Genomic DNA, 15,137 nt, shown 5'->3' on the forward strand with positions numbered 1-15,137 from the left:
TAGGGGTAAAGGGGGAAATGGGGGAAGCTGATGGGGGGAAGAGTTGGGGTAAAGGGGGGGAAAAAAAAGGGGGGGGGGCAAGGACTTGTTCTTGGCAGCAGTGCTAGCTTAGACTGCTGACTAAAATGCAGGTGGTGATTTCATGTTAGCAGTTTATCCCACTTCCCTTTTTCAGCTGCCCACTTCATGTCTTTGGTGCTTGTCTGACCTCATCGCAAACTCATTCAAGTCACTGAAACTGCGGGAAATTAACCTGGTGAAGAGGGCTGTTGTCAGGCTCCCGAGCTGAGTCTTTTCCTGTGCAGTCGGGGGAGCGGCAGGCCTGTGTTGTGCCTGGGAGATGGGACAGTGCCTGGCTCACAGGGACTGGAAAAGGGGAGTAGTGAGATGTCCTCCTTTCAGCAATGGAAGATGGTGTTTTACTTCAGACATAACAGGAAACTGAAGTTAGCAAGTAATTATTTGCGTTCTCTGAAGTTGATAGGTAGGTTTGCCTCAAGTAGAAACACCTAAAAAACCCTGTGAATTGCTTCTAGGCCTTTTTAGATTTCGTACGTTGTCCGGAGAAGCTGATGATTTTTTGTTTTCTAATATATGTATTAGAGACACGTATGCGTGTGCATAAGCATGCCTATCTCTGAATAAATGCAAAAATATATATGAGTGTACAATATTAGCAAAATGATTTGAAATTCCTGATGAAAAGCACCCAAGCCAAGTATTTGTTTTGCCTTTAAATTTGGAGATACAATTTTGTTTCTGATCCCTACCAAATGAAGTGTATCCCCTGACAGTACAGGACTTCCCCTTGACACTGTGTTTTCTGACCTTTTGCAGAAAGAAGAACAAAAATAGCTACGTTAGCCTATGCTAATGTTTCAATATTGTGCAGGTAGCTGTGACAGACCAAGCATTTTGAAAAATACCTGACTTCACTGTGTCAAGTAGAAGTATAGTTCCTAGCAGTCTTGGAGTTTAAGCAGATGTGAGATTCAGAGCAAGCTTAGGAAGCTTGAGCTATTGGACAGATTTCCTTAATTAAAATCTAATATGGCAGGCAACTAGAACATTTGATCTTATAAACGACATCTTATGTCTAGAACATTTGGTCTTATAAAGTCACTTTTTCTTAAATAATTTGAAATCTGTTCTCTGTATATTTACAATTTTTTCAAAAGCTGTGCCTAAATGTTTAGCTTCTCATTTTAGGGCAGTGTTTCATAAAGCACTACTTTTGAAAGAGTAGCTTTCAATGCAGTTTTGCTAAGTAAGTTAGTGGTAGAGAAAGTCTTGATCCTCAAAAGGGGAAAATGCATCACCTCAGATGGTATTTTATGGGTGTGCATCCCCAGATTGTAGTTCATATGTATGGTTCTTAGAGTGGCTTGGCCTTGGCTTTTTTCTTTCTCTTCTCCGTATGGGTAAAAGGCAGCATGTACTCAGAACTTGATGGACTTCGGTCTCTTTGCCTTTTTTTTTTTTTTTTTTTTTGTGTGATGGTGGTGTTTTATGCTGGTAATTGAAGCAGCTTGTTATACTTTGAGAAATGTAAATCAGATTTTGTAGATACCAAATAAAGTTTGGCTAGTGAGCTCTGCTTCAAAAGAGCAACAGAGGTGAATTCTCAGTAATTTACAGTCTTTGGAAGAAGTTATGGTAACATAGCTTTGAAAGCGATCGGGAGTTAGAGGAGCATGTTTATTAGAGCCCACAGACAGTGACTAGTTAGAAAAAAAAAAAAAGCTTGGGAGGCCTCAAAGCTTACTAAGGAAATCAAGCTTACTCATATAAGTGAAGTGGTGACAGGTGAAAGTGGGGGGAATATTAGCAGTGGGGTATAACAGGAGATGTTGCCAATTAAGAATGGTGCAGGTGACCCTGAGTAAGTACCAGTAAAATGTCTGTGTTACGTGGGTATTCTGTAAAAGCTTCACGTGTGGTTGGAGAAGCTGCTAATACTTCAGCCTGGGCCTCTTCCTGACCCCGTGACTGAAAAATGCTGGTTCAGTTTGATGATTTAGGAGCTTTAAGGGAAGAAAGCACCTATTCTCAAGTACCCGTTGATGGTGTACCATGTCTTGCCAGTCTTGCACAGGTGCATGGGCTGGTTTGAAGACTTCTGACAACTTTTATGTAAGTAATTGAACAAACACTGCTTCGGTTGTGTGTTGATTTTTCTACTGTTTACACTTTGGTTGACTAACGAAGCTGTCTTGCAGAGTTAGGGGTAGCTTTTTGAGAGGGCCGAAATTTTCAGTTTCTCTTAGTTTTGGAGAGTGTTAGGGTGCCATTCCCTCTTCAGGTGCTTGTAAACAGTGTGCTTTTCTTCTGGGAATGTCTCGTCTACGTTATACCTTTGGTCATTCTTGGAAGCAGTGGTTTCACACCTGCTGCTACTGTTCATAACGCAGCTGCATTTTGAAACTAACTTTGATTCTTGAACTGCATTGCTGCTTTTAAGTTCTTGTTTCTGTATTTCACTTTAGATTTACTGCTGTTGACTGAATGAGAGTTGCATACCAACAGTTTAGTCAGAAGATGGCACTACATTATGATAAAGAAGCAAGTTAAATGAATTTAAAGTTTGGAATCATTGCTTTCCTATTTGTAACACATGATTAAACTCATTGCACTTCTCTAATATTTCTTGCTTATCATTAGCTAGTACAGGTTTTTTTGGTGGTTTGGTTTTTTTTTGGTTTTTTTTTTTTTTTTTTTTAGCCAAGCTCACCCTTTGTTGTAGTCTGAGATACATAAACTACGGTAAGCATCAAGTGTGCATAGAAAATATTTGTCTGGCCCCACATGTCTCATTTGTGTCTGGCACCCCCCAGCCCCCATATCAATGGGTTAAATTTTAGTGTTTCCGTTCTCTTAGATCTCAAAGCTTTAAATTACTTCTGTCTGAGCTGTGCTAGCATATTAATGTGATTTAGGTATGTGATTAAATGAATGTATACAGACCTAGTATATCAGAATATTACCGACAGGAGTTTGAAATAAAATCAACTCTTGTGAAACCTATACATCAAATATTTTCATATAAAGCACTCATTGGAAATCTAAGCAAATGCTAACCTGTTTCTTCTTATACTATAGGAAGGTGCAATGGCTCAAGAGTCTCCCAAAAATTCAGCGGCAGAAATTCCTGTGACTAGCAATGGACAGCTGGAAGATTCTCACGAGCACAGCTTTAACAGGGTAAGACTTTTCCTTGCTGTCTAATGAGGTACCATTATCAGAAATACTGAAGTTGCAATACAATGCCTGGCAGGCTTCACTTGACATAGTTTTCTACAGCTTTAATGGAGAAACTCCTTTGAAGCTCATAAGTTATTATTAAAGTTGACATAATGTGATTGCACATTGCAATAACCTTTTTTTTGTATAAAAGGCATGTTAGTAGTGGCAAGTATTTCTGAGCATGAAATAGTGTAAAGAATTGGATGCTCTGTAATGCACAATCAAGTGTTTATGCTTCTGCATTCTTGTCTCGGATCCTTGAGGATACTGATCTTTAATCTGACAATTTTATTCATAAAACAAGACAACAAGCACTTTTAAAATATGAGACTTGAGAAGTCCTGTGAATTCAGGCTACCAAATGCTAAACTTTTTATGAAGAAGTATCAAATTGTTTGAGGCAAGCTATTTCTAAGGGGTATTAAGTTTGGAAGCAACATGCCTAAAATAGTCATGTTTTGATTTGAAGTTGTGAACAGGAGAGAAGTAACTTTTCTTGTGTTGAAACTGAAAAATTACCACTGTATTGCTGTATGCTGTATAGATGAGATGTATCAGAAACCATCTTATTTGTTGTATGTTGAAAACAAGTTATACTTCCATAATCATCTGTGTGCAATTTTGAGTTCTTTTCCTAAACCTTGATGTATTTTACTTTTAGTTGTTCTTATTTGTTCAACTATATAAACAGTTGGCTGTCCAGCAGAGGGTGCCATGGTATAGTTTATGGAATTTGGGGTTGGTTTTCTTTAGTTTTATTTTTATTTTGCTTTTCAGTTGGAAATATGAAGACTAGTTAATTATCCACATTTATTTGATATATGTTGAGACTTAAATTTTAAGGAAATCTCTAAGCTTTAATAGTCCCATGCTGACTTGCAGTGCAGGATTATTTCTAAAAGAAATACTGAGCAGAACTTCAATATTTTATTCTGTCCTACTAAAATGCTGATTAGAGGGGGGAACCTTTATAAGTTTGAAAACAAATTACATATACACCCGCAATATTGGTAAAATAAACATCTGCCTAATTTTGTCTTCTGGTTTTAGCTTTAATGGAAAAACTCCTTCAAAGCTGATAAATTATTGTTAAAGTTGACTAAAAAACCAAAGCAGATACATTGCAATAACTTTTTTGTATGAAAGGTATATTAGTAGTGGCAATTTTTTTCTGAATGTTAAATAGTGTAAAGTTTTGGGTGCTCTGTAATGCACAACCAAGTGTATACGTTTCGAATTATTGACTCTGAGCCTTGAGGATGCATACTGATTTTTAATCCAGAAATTTTATTCATAAAACAAGAAAGCAAGCATTTAAATATATATATTAAAAGTATAGTTTTAAACATGTATTTATTATATTATCATTATAAATAAAAATGTTTAAATATGTAAAAATACATATTTAAAAATATTTAAAAAAAAAAAAATCCTGAAAACGACATCTGAGACTATTTGACTATGATTGCAAGGTAGCTATATAGTGAGCATGGCTGTAAAAAAAGTGTAAAACTTCATGAGATGGAAATGCATCCATATTAGAGCTCTTATTAAAAAATACTGCACTTATTACTGGGCATTTTTTCTACTTCTGCTGAATGGGCCATGATTATTTTTTTTATGACTAGCACTGCAATGAGGGAAGGCTTATATTTCTTAAGATTTGTTGTTCAACTAAGATCTGCCAGTAACATAACGTAAAAATTAGGACGATATTTAATGAAATAAAGTTAAAACTAAATTTTGATAAAGATGTACCTGTTTTTAGGGGGGGCAACAAAAATACACCTTGAAGTGGTAATGAATTTCGATTCACCTGGAAGTAGTGAAACAGATTTACTATTTTTAAACCTGATGACATTGATGCTGCTGTGACTTGACTGCTAAGTTATCTTTTCCTTATGTAATAATTGCTTCTTCAGTGCAGTGCATACAATCCTTATTTTTTATATACAATAAATGGAACTTACACACTTATTGACTGGGTCAGAGCCCTTGTTCAGTCAAAATATAATCACCATTTTCTATGGGAAGTTGAAATGTTAAGATAGTTTGTTTATGGCCATGTATAAAAGTTGAAGTAGGTTTTTGCTGGCATGCTAATTATTTTGCTGGCTTGGAGTTAACTGTATTTTGAAGCTTCCACAAAAATGGGTCAAATATTTGGCTTGGAGTTGCAGAAAATTTATACTATGCAAGTATAGTTGCGTTTGCTGCTGCAATTATTTTCACAATGCTTATTCTGAGATCAATGAAGGGCACTTCAAATATTTTTTTTGAACTGTTTTGTACAAGTTAACACCTGCATGTGTGACCTAAACTCACAGAATATGTGATAATCGAGGCTTCTTATAAACAAAAAAAAAGAAAACAAACTTCTTGGAATTAACATCTAGGTCTGTTTACTAATCTGTTAGTCTCAAATTCTAATATTTAGCATCTATTCATCTTGCTTTGTGTTTGTTATTTCTAATGCTTAATGCTATGCTTTCTCTTTTTTTCCTTGCCAAGTAATTTTTTTGTTTTAACCTAAAGCAATATGCATTGCACCACAAAATTTCTGTGCCAAGTTTTTGGGGGTCTTTTTTCCTATCGACTTATGGAAATGACAAGCCAAGTACTGATTTTTAGGAGGTCGCTTAAGAAGGGGGCAAGAAGCCAGTACCACTTTTAAGTTGTACTGTTAACCACAGTGCTCGGTAAGAGTATGTGACCACAGTAGAGTTCAGAGCACTCAAACTCCAATATACTGATTTCAATTACACCTTCTTGGGAAGCTGGGGAACAAGGTTATTTTAGTTTCTTGTTTTCTTATCGTTATGATCAGGGAGCTATTCATCTAGATGTTGTACAATTCAGATGTAAACAATAAAACATCATTTGTCCTGTATTTTTTATTTGGTCTTCTACAGCTATTTTGCGACAAACACTTGAGCAGCTTTGATTGTATGTTTTTGGTAGACTGAGTAAAGAGGTAGTTGTACAACCTTTTCTTCAGGGTTCTTTAATTACAAAACTAAACTTTCCTCTAGACTCGCGTTCTATTTAGCACTTCCATCAGACCTCATCCATAAGCTGCTCGGGCATGAAAATGCACATTAATTTTCCACCACATGCAGTATTTATATGTACTTAAGCATGAGAAGTATTTCATTTTGCAAGGCAATACAGTGCAAATATATTTACCTGGAAATGACAAGTAGGGTTGCTCCTCCTTTGAAGGAAAATGCCATTAGTTGTGCAGAACATCAGACAGCGCAGCTTGCCGTAATGTCATTTCAGAAGGAAGCATATTAGTTCCAGTCTTGTGGGAATGTGATATAGCACTACTTGATGCATCATCTTGGTTCCTTATGTTTAAGAAAAAGAATCAAAAGCATACTTATAAGGTAGCTTAAATAAGTGTTTGCCTAACTGTAAAGTCTCATTCAGAAATATGCTGCTGCACTCTAATTCTGTCTTGTTAGTGATAATAAGAGATGCCTGTGGAATTCTGACAAGTTTTGTCCTGCCCGTATGATGGATGGAAACTTTTTTTTTTAACTAAAAAAGCCTGTAGCTTCAGTTGTCATGGGATGAAATGTCTGATGTCCTTTCATTACGAAGAAGCTTGACCCAGTCTTTTTCAGCTCTCCAGCCTCTGTTGGAACTCACTTAAGCTTTAAAGACTTGGTGTGTAGAACCATTTGCCGACGTTTGTTAGTCTGTCTTAATAACAAAGGACTTCAGTATTTCCTAGTCAAACATGTTTTTCTTACTATGTTGTACAAGAAAACTCAACAACAAAAAAAAAAAAAGCCTTGCTGGCTTATATTCTTCACTGGTTTATTTCACTTATCCCTGACTTCTAGAACACCGTTTTGCTTCCCTGGTATTATAATTACGTGATTAGAATAGTGGTCTTTTAGTGTCACTGAGGGGATTGGGAGCTGAGGACTGTGGGAAGGAGTGAGGAAGTATATTATTCCTAATTCAATACCATGCCATATAGTGTGAAAGCTGCATAGGAATAAGTTAAATTAATAAAAAAAAAAAATGTTTGGTCTGCCTGTAAAGGTATTCAGACAGATGTAAACTATTTGTTATGTTTAAACTATTGTGCAAAATCTATATGAAGTTCTTATCGGTCTGAGTCTCTGAAATTGTTCCATTGTTTCCTTTCATTTTCAGCATAGACTCTCTTCTCCTGGCTCTTCTTGTAGTCTTACAGGGACAAAACCATTATTAAACACGTATATAATACCAGTAATAAAGTTTAAGCTGCAAAAGATAAATTAATGTTGTTGTGAGTCTTCAATTTATCTTATTAGAATTATGAAATAAGCTCTGGGATCTGATGAATCTGAGTGCATGTGTTCAGTATCTTGTTCTGTGATTTTATTGCCAGACTGCACAAATAGATAAGGTCAGTTCTTTTTTATCTTTTGGCTTCTGAAAAAAACGCCAGCCTTGTCACTCTACCAGAAACATCTGAGTTCATCTCTTAGGTTTTGCTATGTTGACTGGCATAGTTAGATTTTACTTTGGGCAATTATATTTTAATTAAGGTAGACTGATTTAAAATATATTTCTGTGTGTCAGTTCTAGAAAACTGTTTTTAGGAGATGAAACAAAGACCAGTCTTTCTTTTTGTTGCCAAGTGGTCTGCTTCATACAGTCTTAAAAACCAAAAATACGAATGTTAATGATGAGAGTAGAAGGGAGACTAATTTAAAACTGGATTGTAGTAAGACATAGGTAAATTAAAAAGGATGTAGTAGAAGAAAGGGTCTCCTTAGTGAAGAGCAATTTATTGCAGAATAGAAGAAATGTGTCAGTCCATGTTGCTTGCTGCTTCAGCATAGATTAAAGCCTTCAGCTCTCCTTCCATTTATTTTTATGCTTGAATTTATATTGATATGAGAATCTAGTGGAAAATAGGAGCTGAGTGATATAATAGGGCAAAGAGAAGAAGAAAATGCTGAATACATACAAGGAGCTCCACTTGCACATGAACTGATGTAAGAAGTTAAAGTTCAGAGCCAGTTGTCTTACTGGATAGATGTTATGTCTGTCTACATAACATTTTGTTTCATGGGACTTGTAATCTTGTAAAACTTTAAACTGTGAACTTTAAAATAAGATGTGTTGCAAATTTTTCCTAAAGGTAACTTGATTAGTTTTATTATAATGCCATCCATTAAAAAAGAAATGAGCATATGATTGATCCCAGTTTAGTGCTCCACTTAATGGACTCCTTGAACTAGCTAGTGATGTGGGGTTTTTAAAATACCTTTATTCAGGGTAGTAAAGGCAAGTAAAACTGTATCTTTTAAACTTAGTGTTGGTACTAAGCAAAAGATAATGCTTAGTCATGCATTAATAACGGACTGGCATAACTAAGAAATTAATACAATGTTGTTTGCTTACTTGCTTCTTAGTTTCTACTAAGTTTCAAGTAAGTAAGTTTTGACTAAGCTTCCACTAGGTGAGCTTCCACTAAGCTCTGCTAAACTTCTGCTAAGTTAGTTTCTACTGCTTCCACTAGGCGAGCTTCCACTGGGCTCTACTAAGCTTCCACTAAGTTTGTTTCTGCTGAGCGAGCCTCCGCTGGTAGAGAAACAATACAGTTCTGGTATTTTTCTCCTCTTCATTTTAGATTATTATAGGGAGCATGAATGGGAAGTATCTTTTTGGAAATAGTCTTGTAATTCAGCCAACATTCCTTCATGAACATGAATTCTGAGTGACTTCTTTGCTGTGTCTGCTGTCTCAACAGGATTGATATGTCAAAAATTCATACTGGTTCATCTAGATGATCTGTATAATAAACTGATGAATATCCCTGTTAGAGTCGCGTAAATTAGGCTAACCTTACTAAAATACGTTTAGTTTAATATGGTGATTTGAACTAATTGAAATGGGATTTTAACAAAGGGTTAAAGTGGTTTAAATGCTCTATACAATATACATTTGCACTGTCTTGAATAGACCAAATTAAACTAGTGCAACTGTTCTGCGTACCTATATTTCATGCTTTTGCTTCTTTGAGCCTTTAGCGTGCTAAATGGCTGAGAATGGGATAGGTAATCCAGCCTTCTGACTTCCTGGGAATCTTCTGAGTTGTAGGGGTTTTGTACCTCTAGCTCTGGGTCTCAGTGAAGTTACAATATTAAAATACTTCTGCTAGATGACAATTGCATAAATATGCAATGGCTTTCAGCCTCATACAATTGAAAATTATGAATGAAGCATCTTTTTGGTTTTGTGATGTTGATCCCTTGACGGATTTATGGTTTTGAAATGTATCAACAAATATTGATTAATTCTAAAGACTTGATTTCCCTTTTACAAAGAAGGGGGGAAATCACTTATGAGTTTGAAAGCAGATCTTATGATCATGAAAATCATCCTTTTAGCTAGAAGAGCAATATGTAGTCAAAATAGAATCACTTTATTGTAGTAGGGGAATCTGTCCTCGCTTCCCATGTTGTAACAGCAGAACTATATTTGGTGGGAACAAAAAAAAAAGCTATTTACATTGCCTTCTTACCACTCTAAAATCTCCTTAAGTACTGTCATACCTTCTCTTAAATGTGAAGCTTTGTGCACGTCTTTTCTTACTCTAAGGCTGTTTCTAAATTATCCTTCTTTGTCAGTTATTGAAGGGATAAATTGCTTTGTCAGAATGATTATGGATTTTTCAGGTAGCTTTTTTGTTTATCTGTGCTTGTGGAAAAAAAAAAAAAAGCAAGCACAATCAGTTGCAAGAATGATGTTAAAAATTGAAGTTTACATGCAGAAGCATGTCTCCACTGCACAGTAACTTGCATGTTTATAAACAACAAAAAGGTAGTGTGTTGATGATCACTGACTTTTTGATGACAAATCTGCTTGTGTATAAATCAACAAATGGTAAATCTTTCTTTAAATTCATATGCAAGGATATCTTTCTTCAGCAGGGTGTATTTCAACTGGTTAATATAGGTGTTTAAAAACAGGTTTGAATGCAGTTCTTTACACTGAACTTTGCCTTTTTGCCAATGAAAAAAGTGTGGATCTCTTTGAACAAATATGTGTTTCTGTACATATACATACATATGTATATATATTTATGTAAAAAAACCCTGATGTGTATATATACACCATTGTAGATCTTAAAAATTTTCATGATCCGAATATCAGGTTCTTATGTAAGAGAAGGATGTGTTGTAATATTCTGATTTATTTAACTTCGTAGTTTGTTCAGCCTATGTTGAGCTTCAAATTAGAGTTAAGTTGAATGTACAGAAGTAGTACAATTGCTAAAGTTTATGTCTAAACTTTTGTCTTTACGAAGCAGATGTTCTGCATTTTAACCATAAATACGGATGATTGCTTAGATTCCTATTGCAAACATGCTTAAGCAGGTTAGCTGTCTACGTTTCTTTGGCTACAGATTTAGATATTTCTGAAAACTATATGACGTGCCAAGGTGCCTTCAGGAAAAGAAAACTGATGCTATGTCCTTTTTGTTAAATCAGTGCACCTTCTCCTCTGCAATCGGTTATCCTTTTTCAAGTCTCAGCTTTTTCAGCTCCTAGTGACTTGCTACATTTTTAGTTAAATGGACTCTGTCTCTTAGCTAAACTAAGTTGAAGCAAAGGTTTTCCAGCATCATACCACCAACTGAGAGTACTTAAATGGACGCACCAGTGTTAAGTCAGTTGTGAAGACTGAAAACAGTATGTATCCAATGTTGCGATATGCTTAATTTTGAGATCAGGTTCTGCGTGTGACTACTATTTGTTGTTCGTGCTGTGGTTGTTTTTTTTTTTGCTATAATGCTTCAGATACACAAATATAGCATAGTCTATTATTAAATAGTGAGTTCATGTGAGTGAAAGTATGGCTATAGGAATTAGTTACTCTGATTGCAGTAACATCCTGGGTTTTCGATGTCAACAAGATTTCTGTTCTGCTGGAATTCACGTGTTTGTAGCTCTTCCTTTTTTCCTCCTCCCAGGAGTTTGTCTTAAACTAAAGACAGCTAACTAAATCTGTGGGGACGTGATCCAAAGCCACTTCTTGGCAGTCTGAGCCTCTAGGCAGTATCATCCTTATGCAGTACCTTGCTTCTGGTTTGTGGATCGAGCGACTACAGTAATATGTCAAACATGGATTGGATTTTAAAGGTTGTGTTTTCTTTGTAATTAGAAGCATTGCATATATCATAAATAGTTACTGCACATGTCCAGGCACTCACATCTTAAAGCTACATATAGTTTTTCTCTGTACTTTTCACTATTACTTCTCTGTACTTTTTCATCTTTTTTGCCTCTGTATGGAGGCAGAGGGGATGCAAAAGAGTACCTGACTCCAGAAACTGCCAGTTTTCCAATTTCTTGATGCTTAATTTTTTATAAGTGTCTTTTACCTTTTTGCTTTCACTTCCAGAGTAGCTTTTCACTTACTTTTTACTTTTACAAATTAGTGGTTTTAAATTGCTTTGAATACCTGAACTTTTTTTAAAGCACTAAGTATATTCCATAACACTGGAGGCTTAAACTTCAGTCAGATGGCTGGAAATATAGTCCACGAAACCTTTGGGAGCTATTTGTAGAGATGGGTAAGGCAGCAAAAATGGAGAGTAGGATGGAATGTGAATCATGGTCTATGAATTCATAGTTCAGTAACAGGGTTGCATTGGGTTTCTGTGAAGACTTCAGTTGCCTGGAAGTTGGTTGTCGTAGTTAATCTAGCTCTCAGAAGTTAAACAAGGTGATCTCAGGCCATTTTAAATCAATGAGTTTCAAAAGCAAACAGAAGTAAACGGCAACTTGGTGCTATGCATGCTTTTGATGTAGAGTAGGTGCTCAGAAGGAAGCTGTTGAGGTGATGCCTTTCTGGATGTTTCTCCCATGTCAAATATTAGAGATTTCATGTGCTATTTGTGGAAGTTAAGGATTCTGTGAATTTAGAGTTATTTCTTGCTTAGTGAAATATTTTTTTATCTTTAATGTTATGATGGTTGCTTCCACACTTTTGGTTTGCAAAATGTTGTCTGCTCTTAGTCTTAGATCATTCTGTACCCCTGTCAGTTTTTAACTGGAAACATTATTGAGCTGATATGGTTGTTTGGACCAGCTTCAGACTACATAACATGATGTTGCGGGCAACGTTTTGATAACCGCTGCTCTAAGAGATGGCATTCTAGTTGTTCATCAATATAAAAAAAGTTTCTAGAATAACTACAGAGGCTATACTTCCAGTGTTTCTCATTCATTTATGTTTTATATGTGCATCGCAGTAGAATGCTGTGACACCAGCGAAGACACTCCAGGCTAAAGGCAGAATTGCCTGTCTGAGAGCTGCTGAATTTGCATTGTAATACTTCTGAGTCACTTTTATCTTTGTTTAAACATTAACTGTCCATTTTTATTCAAATATTTTCAAGGACTTGAAACGTTCGTTACCAGTTGGACTTGGACTTTCTGAAACCAAAATAACATCTCATGGCTTTGACAGCACCAAAGAGGGAGTCATTGAGGCAGGACCATTTCCAGGTAAAGGTAACTACTTTCCTGTCTTTATTTCTCAATTTAAAATCTTTAGGTATATTTTCATATGGTCAGGAATGCAATGTTCTGTAGCTGCTTTGAGCATTTTGGTGTATATGTACACACTGAGATGTGCATTAGTGACAACCTGTTTATCTTCTCTGGTAGCTGGGTTGTTAAAATAGAGAATATACGCTACACGTGTAGTATCTGTCAAGGGACTAGTGGAAGCTACTTAGTGTTAAATTGGTCTGCATTTACAGGAAGTGAGGTCCTTGAGCACCTTGAAATGGTGTCAGACTGAAGAATTTTACATTGCACTGAAGTTTTCTTTAAATGTTGCAGGCATTGTTCTGATTTGAAACATAACTGGAGGGTTATTTATTTCTTGATACACAGTTCACTTATCTGGAGCAGATTAATGAGTGGCATTCTTTGTTGCCCCTGAGACTTGTCTCTCCTCTTTTTTTTTTTTTGTTATAGTGCATATATTACTTTAATGTATTGTTGTTAGGAGTGATAATGCTTTGGGTCTCTTTTTCCAGGCACTACCTAATGAAAAAGTCTCTGTTCTCATATTTTCTCAGCACAGAGTTGTGGATGTTTACAGCAGAAGGATTTTAGTTAATTAATATTTAATTAGCTATGGAAGTATTAATGTATGTTTGGTGACTGGTCCCAAGTGCTGTTCCCCAGGGCTCAGTATTGGGGCCGGTCCTGTTCAATATCTTCATTGATGATCTGGACAAGGGGATTGAGTGCACCCTGAGTAAGTTTGCAGATGACACCAAGTTGGGTGGGAGTGTTGATCTGCCTGAAGGTAGGAAGGCCCTACAGAGGGACCTGGACAGGCTGGATCGCTGGGCCGAGGCCAGCTGTATGAGGTTCAACAAGGCTCAGTGCTGGGTCCTGCACTTCGGTCACAACAACCCAATGCAACGCTACAGGCTAAGGGGGGAGTGGCTGGAGAGCTGTCTGGTGGAAAAGGACCTGGGGTGTTGGTTGACAGCTGCCTGAACATGAGCCAGCAGTGTGCTCAGGTGGCCAAGAAGCCCAATGGCATCCTGGCTTGTATCAGGAACAGTGTGGCCAGCAGGACCAGGGAGGTGATAGTGCCCCTGTACTTGGCACTGGTGAGGCCGCACCTCGAGTACTGTGTTCAGCGTTGTGCCCCTCACTACAGGAAGGACATTGAGGTGCTGGAGTGCGTCCAAAGAAGGGCAAGGAAGCTGGTGAAGGGTCTAGAGCACAAGTCCTATGAGGAGCGGCTGAGGGAGCTGGGGTTGTTTAGTTTGGAGAAGAGGAGGCTGAGGGGAGACCTTATTGCTCTCTGCAACTACCTGAAAGGAGGCTGTAGGGAGGTGGGGGTCGGTCTCTTCTCCCAAGTAACAAGCAACAGGACAAGAAGAAATGGCCTCAAGTTGTGCCAGGGGAGATTTAGATTAGATATTAGGGAAAATTTCTTCACAAAGGGAGTGGTTAGGCATTGGAACAGACTGCCCAGGGAAGTGGTGCAATCACAGTCCCTGGAAGTATTCAAAAAACGTGTGGATGCGGTGCTTAGGGACATGGTTTAGAGGTGGACCAGGCAGTTAGGTTAACAGGTTGGGCTTGATGATCTCAGAGGTCTTTTCCAACCTTGATGATTCTATGATTCTATTAAACAATGAGAAATACAAAGTGATAAACAAGCCAGTAATGTCAGTGTTTCCCATCTGTCTAAAAACAATAGAGTGCCACGATATAGTATGTGAAAGTGGTATTTTAATGAATTGTGTAGCTTCAACGATTTCTGAATTTGAAAGGTTTGAAATGATCTTAAATGAGCAGCTGTGAAAATAAAGTCTCTTTGTAGTCATAGATTTAATTTACATTTTGCTTCATTTCCTGCTTGGTAAAATGTTGTGCTTATGAAAACAGTGATTTACATGCTGTACTTTACATATATTACAAAGTGAATGCTGTGGTTTCTTTAAGTCTTTGAGGTTAGTAAAATATCTAGCTAAAAACTGGGCAGATGGAAAACTGCTCACCATTCTTGCCTTTTTGTATTCTATTTGCAGGATAACTGTTGCAGCTGTTAACTGCATTAGCCTGTAAGGAAAAAACTAAGATGTGTGTCGGGCTACACTGATATGTTTGAAATCCAAATGTTCTGTAGTAAGTTATGTACACAAATGATGAGCTTTGGGTGCGTAACTTTTAACGCTTTAGATATCACAGTTCTCCTCCAAGGATATTTTCTTCAGATTTTTCCTAATGCTCTAACCAAATCAGAGAGAGACAGAGAGAGAAGTGGTAGAAACTAAGGCTTCTTATAAAACAAAAATTCTACAAAAGTAGAATGATTGCTCTATTTCTAAAAATTCTATTTTC

The 15,137-nt window shown here is 36.8% G+C and overlaps 1 protein-coding gene across 12 annotated transcripts in view; it reads left to right on the plus strand.

Annotated features, from left to right (window-relative positions):
* The window catches only part of ARFIP1 (ARF interacting protein 1), a gene marked incomplete at its 5' end in the record, with an annotated part of 58,279 nt that overhangs the window by 19,372 nt on the left and 23,770 nt on the right, over positions 1-15,137 (plus strand). For 8 of the 12 annotated variants that reach the window (XM_082315494.1, XM_082315493.1, XM_082315496.1 and 5 more), the window contains 2 exons: positions 3,100-3,201; positions 12,659-12,773. In XM_082315494.1, coding sequence (XP_082171620.1) covers positions 3,100-3,201; positions 12,659-12,773 — 217 coding nt within the window. Of the gene's footprint in view, positions 1-175; positions 485-1,413; positions 2,134-3,099; positions 3,202-12,658; positions 12,774-15,137 lie in introns of those variants that run through there. The other 4 variants (XM_082315490.1, XM_082315492.1, XM_082315498.1 and 1 more) reach the window with 3 other exon arrangements.

The sequence above is a fragment of the Platalea leucorodia genome (genome assembly GCF_965183815.1).
Source record: "Platalea leucorodia genome assembly, chromosome: 6".
NCBI classification, from domain to species: Eukaryota; Metazoa; Chordata; class Aves; order Pelecaniformes; family Threskiornithidae; genus Platalea; species Platalea leucorodia.